The sequence below is a fragment of the Crotalus tigris genome, unplaced genomic scaffold (assembly GCF_016545835.1).
Source record: "Crotalus tigris isolate CLP2741 ecotype Arizona unplaced genomic scaffold, ASM1654583v1 scf7180000024339.11422700, whole genome shotgun sequence".
Lineage (NCBI taxonomy): Eukaryota > Metazoa > Chordata > Lepidosauria > Squamata > Viperidae > Crotalus > Crotalus tigris.
Genome location: NW_024100509.1, coordinates 7,929,738 through 7,949,804, shown reverse-complemented (window position 1 = coordinate 7,949,804; position 20,067 = coordinate 7,929,738). Strand labels below are relative to the sequence as shown.

Here is a 20,067-nt window from a genome sequence, read left to right as displayed (position 1 = left end):
TCAAGCTAGCTCCGCCCCACATCCCAGAGTTCTGAAAGATCTGGCAGATATTATCTCAGAACCATTATACTATATTTTTCAAAATTCCTGGAGTACCAGGGAAGTATCTGATGATTGGAAAAGGGCTGATGTGGTTCCCATCTTCAAGGAAGGGGGAAAAAAAAACAAACCTAGGGAAGTACAGACCAATCAGTCTAACATCAATACTTGGGAAGATCTTGGAAAAGATAATCAAAAAACAGATCTGTGAACAATTAGAAGCAAACAAAGTTATAACCAGTAACCACAGGTTGGTCAAAAACAGATCATGCCAAACCAATCATTTCATTCTTCGATAAAGTGACTAAATTAGTAGATCAGCGAAATGCTGTGGACATAGTTTACTTAGACTTCAGTAAGGTATTTGATAAAGTAATTCACAACCTGCTGCTTAGTAAGTTAGAAGAAAGTGGGATAGACAACACCATCAGATGGATCTGTAGCTGGCTGAAAACTGTATTCAGTGAGTAATCCTCAATGGTATTACATCCACATGGAGAGAAGTAAGCAGTGGGGTACCACAAGGCTCCACCTTAGGCCCAGTACTCTTCAATATCTTTATTAATGATTTAGATGAGGGAATAGAAGGGGAACTCATCAAATTTGCAGATGACACCAAACCGGCAGGAATAGCAAACACCCCCGAAGACAAGCTCAGGATCCAAAAAAATCTTGACAACTTGAACAATGGGCCCTATCCAACAAAATGAGTTTTAATGTGGAGAAAAGCAAAGTTTTATATTTATGCAGGAAAATCAAAGATATAAGTACAGATTAGGTGAGACCTGGCTCAAAAACAGCAACTGTGAGAGGGACCTTGGAGTCCTAGTGGACGATCACTTGACTATGAGCCAGCATGTGCAGCAGCAGCCAAAAAAGCTAATACAATCCTGGGTTGTATAAACAGAGGCATAGAATCAAGTTCACATGAAGTATTAGTACCGCTTTATAAAACCCTAGTAAGACCACACCTGGAATACTGCAACCAATTTTGATCACCATACTACAAAAAAAGATGCTGAGACCTTGGAAGAAGTTCAGAGAAGAACAACTAAAATGATCAAAGGCCTGGAAACTAAAACATATAAAGAATGGCTGCAGGACTTGGGTTTGGCTAGTCTGAAGAAAAGAAAAAATAGGGGTGACATGATAGCAGTATTCCAGTATTTGAGGGGCTGCCACAAAGAGGGGGTCAAACTATTCTCCAAAGCACCAAAGGGCAAGACAAGAAATAATGGTTGGAAACTGATCAAAGAGAGAAGCAACCTGGAATTAAGGAGAAACTTCCTAACAGTGAGGACAATTAACCAGTGGAACAGCTTACCTTCAGAAATCGTGGGAACTCTATCCCTGGAGATTTTTAAGAGACTGGACAATCATTTGTCTGAAATGGTATAGGTTCTCCTGCTTGAGCAGGGGGCTGTACTAGAAGACTTCCAAGGTCCCTTTCAGCTCTATTCTATTTTAATGTGGTTTTTTTGGTGGCTACTGCTGTTCATATTTAAATGGTTATCCACTAGTACTCCTAGACCAGGGCTTTTCAATCGGTGGTATGGGTACCACCGGTGGTACATTGACACCTGGCAGGTGGTACGCGAGCCTGCCCAGCCCAGCCAATGTAGCAGGGGAGGGAAAGAGCCAAAGCGGCACAGCACAGGACTTGCCATGAGAGAGTCCTTAGGAGCTGCAGGACGGCTGGGGCGAGCCAAGAGAAAGGAGAAGGGGGACAGAGAGGAGAGGCTATAAAAGGAGGTAGTTTGGGCGGGAGAGGGAGAGAAAAAAAAAGACGCAGCCTTGGGAAGAGGAGTTAGCTGGAACTGTAAATTTTGTTGCAAGGGATTTTGAAGTATTTTTGTCCTGAATAAATTTTGCCTGTAGCATTTGTTTGCTTATGAATGGAGCCATTTGGGGAGGCTACTTACTACATTTGATTTTTTTTCCTTAAGTGCCGGCTGCCAGCTCCTTAACTTTCCTTTCTAGCCAGTAGCTAATTCTTAAAGGGGAATGCGCCTTTTTAAGCTAGTTCCCTCAGCAACTTGTCTTTTCTTTTTGTTTGATAAATATATGGAAGAGGAAAATATGGGGGGGGTGTCAAATTCTTCCTTCAGAAGGAAAGAGATGGGAATGAAAAAGAGGGAGGGAAGAAAACAGGAAGGAAGAGAGGAGGCAAGGAGATTGGAATGAAAGGGAGGGAGGGTCTGAAGGAAGTCCTGCCTTAGGATTTGGCCACCAGCAGCCCTGCCATTGACTTTGCTTATCAAAAGTTTGCAAAAGGGGATCACATGACCCTGGGACATTGTGACCATCATAAATATGAATCAGTTGCCAAGCATCCAAATATAAATCACATGATCCTGGGGAAGCTACAATGGTCATACGTGTGAAAAATGGTCATAAGTCACTTTAATGCCATTGTAACTTTGAAAAGTCACTAAGCGAATTGTTGTAAGTCGATGATTACCTGTACTTTATCACTTTTTTCCTTTTTTTTTTTTTGGTCACCAAGTTTTTGACACCTTGCTGGGTGGTACTCGAATACTGCCATATTCTAAAAGTGATACAATCAGTGAAAAGCTGAAAAACCCTGTCTTAGACCTCTCTCGCAGTTACTGCTGTTGAGCCAGATACCACCTATTCTGTACCTATGCATTGGCTTTAAAATCGTATTCTTTTTGCCACTGAATTTCATTTTGTTAAATAGGGCCCAGTCTGACAAGATCTTTCTGGATCTTCACCGTCTTCTGGGATGTTGGCTATTCCCGCCAGTTTGTTCTTGTCTGCAAACAATCCAAGCATCTAAATTATTTGGATCAGCGTGATACACTGGATATAAAAGACCAGCAAGCAAACAAGGTCAACAAGTAATCGATTGGAGCTGTAATTAGGAGAAAAATACTACTGAACTCATTGAGCTTGTCTAACCATATATGCCTTTGATTCAGCAGCAGCATGTCTCCCACTTCACAACTATTAAAACCACAAAATTTGGTTTTCAAGGGAAACTACTGTAAATTTTAGCCTAGGGACTTGCTTAGAAACTAAATTAGTACTTGAACCAGATATCTCATTACCTTTAACTTTGTTCTTTATTTTAACTTATTTATTTTAAATACGTATGCCCTGGCGTCAACCTCGACTTTTCTCACTATTGGGTGCAACCACACGGTGCTTTATCAAAGTAAAGAAGTATTTTTTGACTTCCCAGGAAAATCAACTACAAACTGCAAAAGAATTTCAAGGGTTTCATTAAGAGGCTAAGTGCACGAAGCTTTTCAGTCCCAGTGGTAGGTGGAGAGGATGCAAAATGAGAGGAGAGGGCATGATCCGAAAATGGAGCACTTTATTTTTTTCATTTGCTACCATCGATCATGTTCTGCTAATGAATGAAAAGCAGACGCCGAAGGAGAAAAGTCCAACTTCAGAGTACCGAATGAGAAATCTACAGTTTAGATTTACCGGCTTTCCGAGAAACCACGAGTCCCTCAGTTCCTCATTAAATAAAAGCCATCCCGAGATGCTTTGCCCGCGGAAGTGAACGTGAGGCCGGAGGGCGCCTCTGGGATATCGGGTCGGTGATGGACACGGTAGGATTACCGAAGGGGGGCACAGCTGTTGGATCGCGAGCTCGGCGGAAGCTTCTTACAGGGGAAGAAGAGGAACTATTTGAACTTTCGCAGGCTGCGGGGAGCGGCATTGACCCGGAAGTGTTTAGGTGAGTGATCGGACGTCGAGGTCTTGCAAGCTTGTGGCCATTGCTTTATTAGAAACTGTAAAGATGTTACGGTATTTCACCCGCTTTTCTTCCCCTCCGCAAAGAAATAGATGGAAGATAGTAACGGGACACTTTTTCGCCCAATTAGATTATAGTTGCTAAAGCATTTAATTTGTTTTCTTCTTTGTAGATAATAACACTCAACCCTCTTGAAGAGGTGAGTCAGCCATTCATTCTGTTTAAGTTTTGCCTGCAATTATAATCCTAGCCTGTATAATAAAATGGATTGAAGTTCCTCTTTCTTAGACCATAATTTAATATATAGTCTGGGGGTAATAAAAACTAATAAGAGTTGTACAGGGCCCAGGTAGTAATATGATGGTGTTATTAGTGAACTGAAGGTGAGGGTCAGTTAGATTAATAGAATAACAGTTGGAAGGGACCTTGGAGGTCTTCTAGTCCTTTGGTGGCAAACCTATGACACGGGTGCCAGAGGTGGCACTCAGAACCCTCTCTGTGGGCATGCGTACCGTTGCCCCAGTCCTAGGCCTTTAGCTGGGTTTTATAAAATCTTACACTTAAGGCCTCCACTGCTGTGTGCAAAAAAAAAAAAAAAGGTTCTATCAATCAGTCAATTTCAACTTCTCGTGGGAAAAAAAAGATCTTGCAAAGTTGGAATTGATTGATTGAACTTTTTAGTCCCACCCAGTCTGCCGTTACCACCACAGCCACGCCCAGCCAATGGGCCACACCCAGCGAATGGGCCACATCCACCCGGCACCTGATGATGCATAAGTGGGTTTTGGTTGCAGTTTGGGCACTCGGTCTCTAAAAGGTTCACCGTCACTGTTCTAGTCCAACCTGCTCAAGCAGGAGACCTTATGGATGTCCAGTCTCTTTTTAAAAAGCTCCAGTGATGGAGCATCCACAACTTCTAAGGCAAACCATTCCACCGGTTAGGAATTTTCTCCTTAGCTCTAGGGTGACTCTTTCCTTGATTAGTTTCTATCCATTTCTTCTTCTCATGCCTTCAGGTGCTTTGGAAAATAGGTTGATCCCCTCTTCTTTGTTGCAGCCCCTCAAATATTGGAACACTGATATCATGTCACCCCCTAGTCCTTTTCACTGGACTAGACATACCAAATTCCTGCAACTATTCTTCATATGTTTTAGCCTCCAGCTCCCTGATCATCTTAGTTGCTCTTTTATGCATTCTTTCCAGACTCTGAACATCTTTTTTTATATTGTGGCATTTGTTTTCTCTTGCCTAAGTGTAAAATCTTATTTTTTTTCATTACTGAATTTCATTTTGTTAGATAAGGGCCAGTGTTCTAGTCTGTCAAGATCCTTCTGAATCTTCATCCTATCTTCTGAGGTGTGGGCTATTCCCACCAGCTTGTCTTGTCTGCAAATTTGATGAGTTCCCCTTCTAAATTGTTTATGAAGATACTTTGCAGAGTACTGAGCCTAAGACAGGTATTTTTAAGGTACCCCACTGCATAATTCCCTCTATGTAGATGTAATTCCATTGAGGACTACATGTTGAGTGCAGTCAACTAATTGCAAATCTATCTGCTGGTGATGCTGTTTAACCCACATTTTTCTATCTTACCGAGTAGTAGGTTGTGGTCTACCTTATCAAATGCCTTACTGAAATGCAAGTAAATTATGTCCATAGCATTTCATTAACCCATAGCATTTCACTGTCAAAGAATGTAGTAAGATTTGTCTGGCATGACCTATTTCCAACAAACCCATGTTGGTTCTGGTTGTAACTTTATTTGCCTCTACTATAGGTGTTTGTTGTTTAACAGTCTTTTCCAGGATCTTCCCATCTATTGGTGTCAGGCTGACTGGCTTATATATTGGCTCTTTCCCAGTTCTCTGGTAGTTCCCCAGTTCTCCAGGATCTTTGAAAGATATGATTCAGTGATTCCAAAATCACATGCCAGTTTCTTTAGAACTCTGGGCTGTAATCCATCTGGTCCTGGTGATTTGATCTATGGTGCACAGGTGTTCTATTACTATTTTCTTGCCTATTTTAATTTGTATTCCTAGTCTTTTACAGTTCTGCTTTTGGTAGGTTGGACTATTTTTCCCTTTTGTGTGAAGACAGATGCAAAGAATGAATTAAGCAGCTTTGCATTCTCCTTGCCACTTTTCATTTCCTTGCCATTGTTAGACACAAAAATAGTCACAAATTGAAATCCACTCTGAGTTACAAATAGAAAAGAAGTTTATTAGACTTCACATCCAAGTCTAAAAAAATAACGGTTTGCAAAGCGTGGTGGATTCAGGAAGGCAATGCAATGTAGCCAAGCACTGAACCACACCCCAAATTCCAAAATCATATATTATTATACATCCTATCACAATGCTCCATTCCCTTCCCCATGGCCTCATTGGCTTAGGCTTTGGAGGTTACAATCTATCAGAAGCGCCTAAACAGAATACATTATACTAATAAGATCCCTCCCCTACTATCCTATATCAATTCTAGAGGAGAGATGTCTCCCATCTTCTACACCTGTTAGATCCAATAGGGGTACCAGGCACCAAAAGGTACTTAAAAACAATTCCTAGATGGTGACTCACACTGGGCCCCATGGTAACTCCTGTTCTCCCCCCTTCCTCCACCTGAGGCTTGTATGTTCCCTATATACTCAAAGCATCTACTCAGGCAATTGATTATACAATGATAATTATAAAATATAAAATATGATTACATGATAATACTAAAACCATATATATATTTATTTTTAAATATTCTCCCACACCATCTTCTCCCATTAGTGGCCCAATTGTTTCCTTGCCTTTTTAAAATATATTTTGAAGGATTTTTTTCATCAGTTTTGACATTTATTGCAAGTCTTACTTCATTCTGAGCCTTAGCTTTCCTGACTTCATCTTCGCAGATTTAGGCTATCTGTTGGTATTCTGCCTTAGTTACGTATCCCTCTTTCCATTTTTTTGTACTTATCCTTTTTGTCTGTCAGTTTATCAGAGAATTCTTTATGCAACCATGCTGATTTCTTCTTGAATTTCTTATTTTTCTTTTTCATAGTACTGTAATGGACTGGGCTTTATAATCACAATTTTTAGAGTTTCCCAGGCTTCTTGTTTTCCCCTTTAAGATTTTCATCCGTGGAATCCTTTCCAAACTCTCTCTAAATTTGTTGAAATCAGCTCTTTTAAAGTCTACTCTAAGACATTAGTTTGATTTTATTATATTGCTTGTGTCTGCATTATATTGAATTCCAATATGACATGGTCCCTCTCACCCAAAGTTCCTGCAACTTTAACTCCCTCTATCATTTCACCTCTGTTAATAAGAATTAAGTCCAGTATAATTGACTTTCTAGTTCCCTCCTCTATGTTTTGGATGACAAAGTTATCAACTAGGCTCATAAGGAACCTGTTCAATCTCCCACCTGCTTCAGAGTTTGTCTCCCAGTTGATGTCAGGATAGTTAAAGTCCCCCATTACTATTGTGTGTTTCCTACATTAGTTAATTGATTAGCAGAAGCTTCATCTATTTCTTCTGCTTGGTTGGATGGCCTGTATTAGACACCTATGGCAATGTCATTCTTTTTTCCTTTTATCGGATTCTCGGTGAATATTTTGACTTTTATTTTGAATTTATATATTGCACAAATCACACCTCAGCTTTGGTAACAGATCGTGCTTGTCTTCATTATTGATGCGGTTATGACATACAGAGAGATCAATTTGATTCCACATATTTTAATGCAAATGATATCATGTTGAAATAACATCTTTTTCTAATGATTTAAGTCATAACAACCATGTATACATTTTCAGACAGAACCAATGAGCTTATGCAATTACCAAGTTTAAAAATTTCTCTGAAAGAGTAATTCTCTTGATTTTTCATCCTTTTTACATACAATCTGTATGAAAATGTATACATAAATTATAGAATGAAAAAGATGGATACAGTATATCTTGACACAAACATTAGTGTTGCATTTCAGCTTCAAAAGAAAAAAGGCAGTTTGAGGCACACAAGTGGCGTCTGTTGTAACTCAAATCAAACTTTGTTTTTCCTGAGGTCAGTTGGTACTATGGAAACAAAGGATCAGAGTTTTGACGAAAGAGGTAATTTAAAGAGTTGTTGAGTACTACCTGAATGCTGCAATGTGTTCTGAAGCACCTTTGACCTTTAGTATCCAAAACAGTGTTAGAGAATTTTAATTTTTCTCTTGATGAAAAAATAAATCAGAAGCTCTCACAGTTGACTGCATTTAGCTGATTCAAAATAACTTCTTTATATTCATATAAAAATATTTACAATGCCATACATTCTTCTTTACAGCAACATAGCACAAATGAAGAGATACAGAGACAAACCCAAGGCTGAAAATTCAGCTCCTAACTCAATACCTTTTGCACAGACTCAGTAGCACTTTCTTCACATTGGCTGACTAAGTTACCACATGACTCTTCCTGCTCATGAATATTCCAACACTCCTCCCTTCATGACAGGAAGAGACATCAGACCTATTGACTTAATACATTCTCCATAGTGAACACTACCCAATGGTTTAGTCATCATGTCTGCCAAATTATCCTCAGAAGAACAATGATGTAAACTAATCAATTTTCCTTTTACAGGTTCCCTGACATTACAATACTTAATGTCTACATGTTTACTTCTGTTCTTTACCCTGTCACCAGTTGCCGTTTTTATATAGGCAGCATTGTCTTCAAATACCTTTACAGATTCTTTTACATTAATATTTAAATCTTGCAACAACTGTACATCATTATTTGGCAATACCTTTTTCTTATATACCCACTTACAACCCACAGCTTTGGTTCCCTGTGGCAAAGTCACTGATTTAAATACTTCATGGTCTCCCATGGATTTCATCTCTTTATCCATGGTCTCCTTCCATCTTTCTTGTTCAGCTTTTGGTAATGCCAACACTTCTTTATAACTTCTTGGCTCATACCACACATTGCAAACTTTTACCTTGCTGGCAGAATACCTGTCAGGCGGAATTCCTTTGTTACATTGCTCTGACCTACGTGGTATTAACTCCTCCTGTGTCTCAAGTCTTTCTGGCTTCGTGGCTTGTTCAGCCTCTCCTTCCTGAACATTGACATCTTCAATAATCATTTTTCCATCATTAGATGAGTTACTGTCGTTAAATAGATCACCATCATTAAGTGAGACATACCCAGAATTTGCATTAATTCTGTCCCAATTTTGTTCTGCAAAATTAGCAGACCTTGAAATTACAATTCTTTTACTTCCATCGCTAAAGCGATATCCTTTTGACCCTGGCTCATAGCCCACAAACCTGAGCTTTCTTGCCTTTTGCTGTCCTTTTCTTCTGATTGCTTTCAGAATATGTACCCATGCAGTACTTCCAAAAATTTTCAAATGTGCCAGTGATGGCTTTCTCCCATATAGAATGGCATATGGAGTATTATTAATGGAGGAGCTCCACAGCCTGTTAACTATATAATTGGCCGTCAATATGGCTTCTCCCAATATGACCTGCTCATACCAGAATCCTCTAATAATGAATCTTTCATTGTTTGCAAAACACCATTCCTTCTTTCAGCTACACCGTTCTCTGCTGCTGTGTAAGGATTTATACGTCTGTGTCTTATCCCCAACTGCCCCAACCATTGTTGGAATTTAGTTGACATAAATTCAGTACTTCTGTCAGTTTGCAACTGACACACTTGTTGTCTGTACCTTATCTCTACAAAACTAACCCACTGTTTGAATTGTTGTAGCACCTCTGTCTTTGCTCTAAGCAAGTAGCAAAACGAATACCTGCTATAATCATCAATAATTACCAGTGCATATTTTGCTCCTCCCAAACTGGCTTGCATAGGTCCCACCAGATCTGCATGGACCAGCTCTAGAGCTCTTTTTGTTTGTCTTGTGCTATATTTATTAACTGGGAATGCCTTTGACTTTGATGCTTTGTATACTGCACAGTCCAAATATGTTTTGCATCCCTTCAAATTTAGCCCTTCTGCAAACTCTTGCATTTGCTGCAAAACTTTAAAGCTTGCATGTCCAAGTCTTCTATGTAGAAGGTGAACACACGAATCATGCTCTGCAACATTCTTAAATATATGGGAACATTGAACCTTTTGTCCCTGCAATACATATAGATTATCTTCCTTTATGCCTTCTGCACAAATATTCCCATTCCTTTTGATGAGATACTTCCCATTTACAAAAATGACTTCAAAACCTTGTTTGTCTAAATTAGACACACTTAACAAATTATGTTCCATCTCAGGTACACAAAGCACATTGGTAAACTTTGATTCCAAATATGGAATTTTTACATCGCCTCTTCCGATGACTTTTGCTTTCTGGCCATTTGCCAAAGCCACAGCTTCTTGTGCTACTGGAACAAACCTGCAAAATAATTCAAAGTCATTAACAATTGTTTGACTTGCCCCACTATCTATTAGCCACTTGTCTCTATTGTTGCTATAGCAAACTTTTGCAACACCAAAATGTTCCTTTTGCAAATCAGTCTTTTTTGCTTGCACAAATGTCCTTCGCTGCAAATTGTTCCTCTGCAAATAGTTTCTTTTCAGATGTTTGTTTGCTCTACAAATGTAGCAATTCTTTTCTTGTTGAGCCCTCTGCTTGCAAAATGTTTCTTCTCCGGAGACTTGCAGTCTGGACCCCCTCTTCAGGAATTTCACCTTGTGGCTGCTTCTAAATGGCGCTTTTCTTCTTCATTAAGCAAACATGCCTTTAAAGCCTCAAAATTTAAGTCTTGCTCTTCTTTACACTCAAATATCGCAGAAACTGGGTCCCAGATTTTATCTAAACTGTTGAACACCAATAAAACCTCCTGGGACTCAGGGAATTTAATCCCACGTTGTTCTAAGTCCAAAAATAAACTTTGCATTTTATTTAAATGCTGTTCCACAGATTCACCTGGTTGCAAACAGGCCCTGTAAAGTTTTCTTGATAATTGCATTATATTGCATGCAGAAACATTCAGGTGCACAGCTCTCAATTTCAACCAAATCTCCTTTGCAGTCTTTAAATTTGCAATAGTTAGAAATTGTTCATCATCTAAATTCAAGATGAGATAAGCCATTGCTTGATCATGACTTTTCTGATCAGCAGCTGCAAATACTTGTGGTAGATTTTCTATGATATACCACAGCTCTTTAGCCTTGAGCAAACATTCCATTTTAGCAGCCCATATAATGTAATTCTTCTGGCCTAAACCAGGCACAGAGCTTTCCTTAAATTCCACTGCAGCCATTCTGCTAATTCTGTCTTGTTCTTATACTTTCTAAATACAGGCAATTTCTTCCAGCTTTAAATTACAGTGCAGTCCTTAGTAAGCTCTAGGCCCATAACCTGTTAGAGAATTTTAATTTCTCTATTGGTGAAAAAATAAATCAGAAGCTTCACAGTTGACTGCATTTAGCTGATTCAAAATAACTTCTTTATATTTATATCAAAATATTTACAATACCATACATTCTTCTTTACAGAACATAGCACAAATGAAGACTTCTTACAGAGAGATACAGAGACAAACCCAAGACTGAAAATTCAGCTTCTAACTCAATACCTTTTGCACAGACTCAGTAGCACTTTCTTCACATTGGCTGACTGAGTTACCACATGACTCTTCCTGCTCATGAATACTCCAACAAACAGTACACAATAAATCTGCAAATTGCAGATTTAAACATCAGTTTAAGGATGTATACATGTGAGTTTGCATTACTGCCAATGCATTGTTCAGCCAAGGCATAGTCACTGCTTACATAAACTTACTACAGTCAATATATAAAAAAACAATGGCAACAATTTGTCTTAATCATCGTAAAGTGGGAATCAACATGGAACGAGGTGTCCGACAAGGCAATACAAATATCACCTATCTTTTTCTCAGCCTGCCTTGAAGAAGTATTTCGTAAACTAGACTGGGCAAAAGAATCACTTAATATTTGCAGATGATATTGTTCTCTTCTCACAAGACCTAGAAATGCTATAAAGACACATATAAGAGCAGCACAAAGCAGGAGACACATTTGGCTTAAAAATAAACCTGAAAAAAGCCAGGTTTTGTTTAATAAATTCACTAAGGAAAGAAAATTATATCTGGAGAAGAACTAGATGTAGTACACCATTACATATACCTTGGCCAATAGATCTCAATGGAAGGTGATACAATAAAGAAAATTGAACGACCTGTTAAATGTGGTTGGCAGGCATTCGGCAAGCTAAGCATAATTTTCAAGAACAAGCTCCCCCTGAAGAGAAAAGTTTTTGATCAGTGTGCGCAACCTGCTCTAACATATGCCAGTGAAACATGGACACTAACCTCACAATCGATACAAAAGCTAGGAGTGGCATAAAAAGCCATGGAAAGATACATGCTTGGCATTACAAGACAAGACAGAAAGACCTGCACTTGGATTAGAGAATAAATGAAACTGTACAATATCATTAAGGGAGTAAAAGAATTCAAATGGAAATGAGCTGGTCACATAGCAAGAAGAACTAATGGCAGGTGGATCGATGCGTCATAGAAAGGATCTCATTTGATAAAAAGCGTCCATGAAAGAGACCTAAAACAAGACGGATCAACAGCATCAGCAAGTATTGTGGCCCAATTGGCAAAAGAAATCTCAGGATCGATTGGTTGGAAATATGCAGAAGAGACCTTCATCCTGCAATGACTAGACAATGGCTAAAATATTGGTGATGATGATGACATGCAGGTTTATGCAGCAGCTCCAAATAGGAACTTCCATCTTTATCTTCTCATTCACCCGGATACAATGGCTTGCAATATTAAAGATGCAGTGTTATTGTAAGGACCAACCCCACTTTGCATCTTAAGAAGACAGAACTCTTGGAATAGTTCTTCCAACAGGCATTCTTTATTAAGAGAAAATGGTTGCAGGCGTTCTAGACAGAACTTGGGGTCCAAGCTCTCCCATTCAAGGTTTTAAGGGGTTCCTCAGTAGCCCCACCCAATCACCCCCTTCTTCCAGCGACAGTCTCAGGCATTACACTCCCACCCCCTTTTCCTTACTGCCGGCTGGATGGAGAGAGAACTACATGAAGGTAATAGCCCCATTGTTATGGTTAGTCCTTTTGGTGATATCCATATCCAGTTCCTTTGATGTGTACCGAAGGAAGTGAGGGCCATAAAGCCCTTTTGTTCACCCCCTTCCCTTCATTGTATGACAGAATCCAGAGAAGGCAGAAATGGTGTTTTCTATAGTTGATAACTAGAGATGAAATATAATTGGATTCTGACAGTTATGTTGTAATGAAACAAAACAGTGATTTGGATACAGATTCTCATGTGATCTCTGAATATTTAGAATATGACTCTTATAAAGTCCCCACATCCTTAGGCTCAACCATGAAAATAAATTTGAAACATAAAGCATTAGTACTGTGTTTCTTCTCCATTCCCACATCTCCAGAATTTGCAGCTACTATGAGACAAAACGCAGACCTTAGGGTTATTTTTAAAATATATATCACCAAATCATATAGTAAAAATTATGGATCTCTTTCTTCATGGTTCCAAATTTTATATACCTTTATCTTGAATTTCTACATTTACAACTGAATGGAAAAGTATTTTTGTTGCTCAGGTACTTCTGAATAAATGGAATGAAAGTGGCAATCTTGACTGAGCAGAATTAATATCTGTTTCAATTTGACCTTGGGTCAGAGATTTAAAACAAACATTTAACTACTTGTCTATGTATGGATTATGGAAAACTAATTTCACAACATTTTAAAAATTTGGGTGGACAAAGATAATGATTAGGGAATTGTAAGATATTTTTCATTAATATTATTCTCTTCCAAATCTTATCCTTCAAATAGGCTTGAAACCTTTGTCACATTATACTCACATCTCAAGCTAGGGAGATTCTCTGAAAGAATATAGCAGTTAAGGAGGAAGATCTAAGAAAAGATCCACACAGCTGCCTTTCTGTGCAACTTCTCATCTCAGAGTCAGCAAGAAATAATATTGCCGTAAATCTTTCTGCCACTCCTGGGCATCATTATTGCATACTCTGAGTGCTTGCTGTACTGCACTCCTTTACAGCTTTAACATACAATATACAATATTTTAAGGGCTCCTCATATGAAATACCAATCTTGCCCAGCACCATGCCTTGTATGAAAAACTTCCTCCAATTGGTGTCCACAGTGATCTTGTTACTTTATGTATTCGCTTTTTCTTTTTTCATTCATTTTCTTTTTTCATATTAAATTAAAGGTTTCTTTAATTCTTATTTAGTGGGTTAGTTGTTCAATCTATCAATATCTAGGTGGCAGCAAAAAGTTAGTGTTTTGTACATATGTATTGTGGTCCATTGGCTGCCAGCGGAGATGAGGAGGGGAAGGGAGAGCCTGGGTTAACATCGGAGCCTTTGGAAGGCAGAGAGGCAGCTGTTTTCGGGGCCTGCGCTGAGTGAGGAGGAGGAGGAACAGATGGGGCCCATCCCAGATGCGCATATGCGTAGAGAGGAGAGGAGAACAACAGAAGGCTATGGGCTGGCTCTCAGGGAAAAGGAGACGTTAGCCAGCCCCTCCCTTGCTGGAACATAAATAGGAGGGGTGTAGGAGTGGCCTGTTGTTGCAGACAATCATTCATGTTACGTGATAGTTCAGTCAGTTGGATTTCTTTGACAAGATTTCTTTGCCAAGACCCAGGTTGGTCAGGACTACTTGTTTTGTGTTTGAAGTGCTAATTGAGTCTCCCTGCTGGGAACTAATAGACATTGAAGTTGTCTAGGTGTGAGCAGGGATTGCTACTGCTTGGTCAAGCATTTAACAACTGGTTATCTGGCATTCTCAGTGAACAAAGTTTGTTCCTGCCTTGATTAATAAAAGGGGTTTTTACTCACAAGTAAGCAGTTGATTATTACTCATGAAGGCTGTGTCAGAACAATATGCAGAACAAGCACTAAGCCCATGGACTGCATTGAAGGGAGCAGGCCCACAACAAATAGCCAAAACAATTGAGGCTGAACTTTATTATTTTCATTACTATTAAAAATGTGTATTTATTTTTATATAGTTGCCCACCAAATTATTACTTTATCCTGCCCTGTATATATTTTGGTCAACTAAAGCAGCGAACATACATAATACTCCTGCTTTCTATTTTTCCTATAACAGCAACCCTGTAAGAAAGATTTTAGAATGAAAACAATAACTGGCCCAAAATCATCCAGCTGGCTTTCAGGTCTAAGAGAGGGCTAGAACTCCCAGTTGCCTGGTTTCTTGGCCAGCATCTTAATAAGGACACAAAAGTGGCATCAAACATATCTATGCCTGTCATCAAAGTTCCGGCTAATGATCCCAACAAAGCAAGCACACCAGAGACATTGTGATCTCTAATGCCAGATTTATTTGAGAATAGCATACCAGCACTTAATGAATGTGATGTCAGCTCTGATTAAATTGTTCTGAAAGCAGAATATTAAAAGTAGAGCAACTCCCGTCCCCCCCCCCCAGTGCAGGTCACATTGCCCAATTAAGCTCCAGACAATTATTATGAGAAAGAATCTTCAGTTTCCAAAACAAACTGGTAGATGACCTTGCCACTTCACAGCTGCAACACATATTCCATTCTCCCCACTCTCCCCCCCTTCTATAGATAAGCCAAGGGAAAAAAATATACAAAACATCATGAAGTTTCCAGGCTTGACAGGCTGACCCTCCTGGAAGTTGGAAGGAACCTGGAAAACAATAAGTACACTACTTTATATCATTTTTTTCTCTTGCAAGGGTCCCGGCTTCTGGGGATACTTCATATGGAATCGCTCTACCAAGCAATCCACTCTCACATTATGCGCTTTTACTCATCTAGCCTCTGACATCAGATAGCCCACAGGTTGGCAACCTGCGGCTCCGGAGCTGCATGCGGCTCTTTGAGCCTTTCCCTGTGGCTCCCAGCCTCCTCTGCCATCTGCAGAGAGACAGAGACAGAGAGAGGCAATTGTGCTTCCCTGCTTCTCTCTCTGTCTCTCTCTCTCTATGTGTGTGTGTTTGTGCGTGCGTGTGTGTGTGTGTGTGTGTGTGTAAAAGAGAGTACACTCACAGTGTTCTCCAAGGAGCTGAAAAGCTTATTGGGCAGAGCTCCTCCCTTTGCTGCGTCTCTGCAGGAAGCAGGAAGGGCAGGAGAGAGCTAGCTAGCCCAGCTATGCTGACTCAGGAATTCTGGGAGTTGAAGTCCATGAGTCATAAAAGAGCCAAGGTTGCCTACTCCTGAGCTTGTTGGAGAATAGCTTGAAGCCAGTTTGCCAGGTGAGCAGCAGATAGGAGAGAGGGAGAGAGGGGGGGAGAGAAAGAGAGAGAGAGAGAGAGAGAGAGAGAGAGGAAAGAGAGAGAGAAAAAGAAAGAGTGAGGAAAGAGGACTGGCAGACCAAGGGCAGATAGAGAGGGAGGGAAGAGAGAGAGACAGAGAGAAAGAGACCCTTTTGACATCTAAAATGAAGATAACACTGCATATATCCTTTTTTACGTATGTGTGTTTGTGTGTGTGTGTGTTCTGAGGTTTTCGCAAGTGTTTGTATGTAGGTCTTTGGTTATTCGGGTTTTCTCCTGCGTAAAATTGGAAGTGTCTTGGCAACGTTTCGACGAAGTCCCATTCGTCATCTTCAGGCTGGTGTTTTCAGCTTCATGCTTCGAGGAGCAATGTGTGGTCTTAGCTGTTTCACAGCCAACCCCCCATCCAATCAGAGCACAGCCAAGCCCCTAACCAATCAGAACACACCTCCACCGAATCAGAACACAGCTAAGCTCCCACCCAATCAGTTCATACCCCCACTGGCAGTTAAAAGGAAGAAACAGCTAAGACCATACATTGCTCCTTGAAGCATGAAGCTGAAAACACTAGCCTGAAGATGATGAATGGGACTTCATCGAAACGTCGCCAAGACACTTCCAATTTTATGCAGGAGAAAACCCGAATAACCAAAGACCTACATACATACATACACACATACATGCATACATACATATATACATACACACACACACACACACACACACACACACACAATAAAGGTAAAAAAGAATATATGCAATGTTATCTTCATTTTAGATGTCAAAAGGGTTTTGCGGCTCCCGGTGTTTTGTTTTCAGTGGGAAACGGGTCCAAGTGGCTCTTTGAGTGTTTTGGGTTTCCTACCTCTGGGATAGCCTTTCCATTGGATTAGGTACTGTAACTTCTCTTTGTGAATTCTGGAGTCTAAAATTCATTTGACTTTGTAGTGTGTCCTACCCCCACCCCCCTATTACCGGATCAGGGGCTGTTCTCAAGCATGATGAGTGTAGAATCCACCGGATGGGTTATTTCAGCCTTCCTGCTCAGATAGACTAGGTCAGAACTTTGGCCACGCCTCCCTCAGGGAGTGTCTTCCCAGTTTTGACTTAGTCTCGTGCTTAGCAAGGCTCAGAAAATTTGGCTCCTTAACTAGGCTAAGTTAATTTCTTTTTTTCAAACTATTTAGATCTAATTTAGCTTATAATTCTTTCAGTTAATCAAAGTATAGGTTTTCCTTTGTTTTTTTGACTGCATTGGAACAAATTGGCAAAGATTTAAATTCCAAAATTAAAACGAGCCTTCCGACTTAGAGCCTTCCAGGCTCCTGTGAGGAAGGCAGCAGGCCTTTTTTCTTCGAGCGGGGGTTTTCCACCGCTGATCAGACGGGACAGCAGAGCGCGGACCAGACTACCGGCTGGCCCTTGGAGATCAGAGTTGATCAGGACTCAGGCCATTCGGAGGTTTCCCTCCTGGCGTCGTCGCAACGAGGCTCTTCTTGCTGCAGGACTCGGATTGCAGCGGAGGCTGCGCAACTAACAGCAAGTTCCTTCTGCGTCTGGGGGAGAGTGCTTATTTAAATTGCTGTTTCTAAAGCCGATTGCCCTAACAGGGAGGTTGATTCCCTCCGTTCCCTCCTTCGGCGGTTTTTAGCCTTCTCGGAGGCTTGGAACAGGCGCGGCCGCCATTTTGACCGCGTGCACAGGACACAATCGCCATTTTGAGAGGGTCATCATGGGTGGCTGCCATCTTGGGTGTTACTTTAGACGCGGCAGCCATTTTGAGTGTGTCTATAGCCTCGGAAGCACAATCTGTGGGGACCTCGCATTCCTCTTAAGGAAATTGAGGCCTGCCTTATTGCCTACTGGTCTGTGTTTACAGGCCTCTGACCGGGGGGAAGTTTCACAGCTTGCTGTCATACGAATCTCAAATTGATTCTGCCCTATATTTAAATTATTGCTCAAATTAATTATTGGTGGTTCTACCACTTATCCTTTTCTGGTGTGAGTGAGCGAAAGGGTACTGTTTAACCACCTGTTCCACATAGAGATTTGTCACTGGCCCAGACAGGCAGTTCTAGGGAGCTGTCTGGCTGTCCCTGCCATTGCTGTTATGCAGATCGAGGATTGGTTTTCCATCTCTGTCAACCAGGTCTGCGTGTTGGGTTCCCCCCACTTCTGGATATCTCCTACCTGGATTATCTAGACTGCAATGGCAGACAGTCCATTGCCTCAGGCACCACAGGGCTCTGGCATTCCCCCCGCACAAACAAAGCGCAGATCTACTGATTTGGACACGGGGGGGAAATAAAAAGGCCAAAACAAAACACCTCTCTACCAAAGAGCCCTCAAAAACAGCCAAGCGAGAGGCTTTGAGGAGACATTTGGCACTGGAAAGGGAATTCTCCAAAGCCCAAAGGCTCAGGTCCAGTGAAACTGAAGTGGTTTCCCCCGCTCCATTGGATACTCCTATATCTGAGCTTCCATTTGCAACTTCTCATGATGTTCCAAGGGCTTGGTCTCCTCAAGGGGAAACTGCAGGCTGATCCCCCTCGCTCCTCTTCATCATCTTCCCATCATGGCCCTGAGGCCATGTTTATTCCAGCTGAGGCTGGTGCCAGTTATGTGGAACAAGGGGATAGATGGTCAGCTGAATTTCAGTCCTTCATGCACAATGCATTCATGCTATTCATGTCTTCTAGGGGACAGTGGCCCTTTCAATCACCACCACCTCCTTCCATACCTCCTTCTCAGGTGGCATGTACCATTGTCCCCAGTTCAGGGGTTTCTGAGACTTCTTCCCAGCTAGGGGATGAGGGGTCTGTGGACCTGGAGATAGCTGACACGCCCATGTCAGAAGATGAGGAGACTGCGCCTGAACAGACGTCAACTTCGGGGCTCTTTGACCCCTCTCTTTTCAGGTCTCTACTGTTAAAGGCCATTACCACTGTTAACCTCACTTCGGTACAGGAGGAGAAACCTTCTACCTCCACTAGTCAGGAATCTAATCCTTTGTTTGCGGAACAGGTGGTGGAGGACAAGCAGATTCCCTGTCCACAGGTTTTCCGCACTACGGTGGAGAAGCAGTGATCATCCTTGGCCACTCTGCCTTCCCCTAGTAGTACAGAAAAGAAACTATTTAATGTGTCTTCTTCGTTCGCCTCCCTCTTGGAGGTACCTTCAGTTGATACTCCTCTGACTTCTTTGTTTTCCACATCTGCTATTCCAGGGGATATGGTTGAGGCCTTGAAGGTGGAGGAAAAGAAGTTTGAACTCTCTCTTCGTAGAGCACACGAGGCTTCGGCATGGGCAATAAAGGCCGCGACTTCATCCTCTTTCTTCGTCAGGGCATCGATCATGTGGCTTCGTGAGCTTCAGTCACTTGTTCCACCTGATCAGGTCCGTGCACATCATACACTAGGGAAGCTGGTGGCCGCTTCAGAGTACGTGGCAGATGCTTCTCTTCATTCGACCAGGTATTCTGCCAGATCCATTGCAGCTACTGTAGCCTCTCGTAGGCTATTATGGCTGAGACAGTGGAGATCGGATTTGAAATCAAAGTGGCGCTTATCCACGTCCAAATATAGCGGTTCTCAGTTGTTCGGGCCAATCCTTGAACCGCACATTATTGAGGGCAAGGATAAACGTAAGATTCTAGCACACCCCTCCAAACGGTCTGATAGAAGGCCCCAACAGGAGTTCCGTAGGCAGGCCTTCCGTCCCAGTGGTTCATGGGAATGGAGGCAGCCCTTTCGGGCAGGGCAGTTCTGGGATTGGTCAAGAGGCTCACGATCCTTTCCTCACAGACAGGATCGTCCGCAGGACCACCAAAACACAGGAGCCAAGGGCCAATTCCAATCTAAACGCCCCTTCCAGGGATCGGGAGGTCGCCCATATAGGCGGTCCAAGTGACGCCAAGGAGGACTCTCCCATCGGGGGTCATCTGGCACTGTTCAGCGACATTTGGGAGACAACC

General features: G+C 41.4%; 1 protein-coding gene across 1 annotated transcript in view; it reads left to right on the top strand.

Moving 5' to 3' along the window:
• The first annotated feature begins 3,510 nt into the window (after window positions 1-3,510).
• LOC120300252 (mitotic-spindle organizing protein 2A-like) overlaps window positions 3,511-20,067 on the top strand; it is a 52,371-nt gene continuing 35,814 nt past the window's right edge. The window contains exon 1 of the mRNA XM_039326030.1: window positions 3,511-3,751. Coding sequence (XP_039181964.1) covers window positions 3,615-3,751 — 137 coding nt within the window. The 5' untranslated portion in view covers window positions 3,511-3,614. The remainder of the gene's footprint in view (window positions 3,752-20,067) is intronic.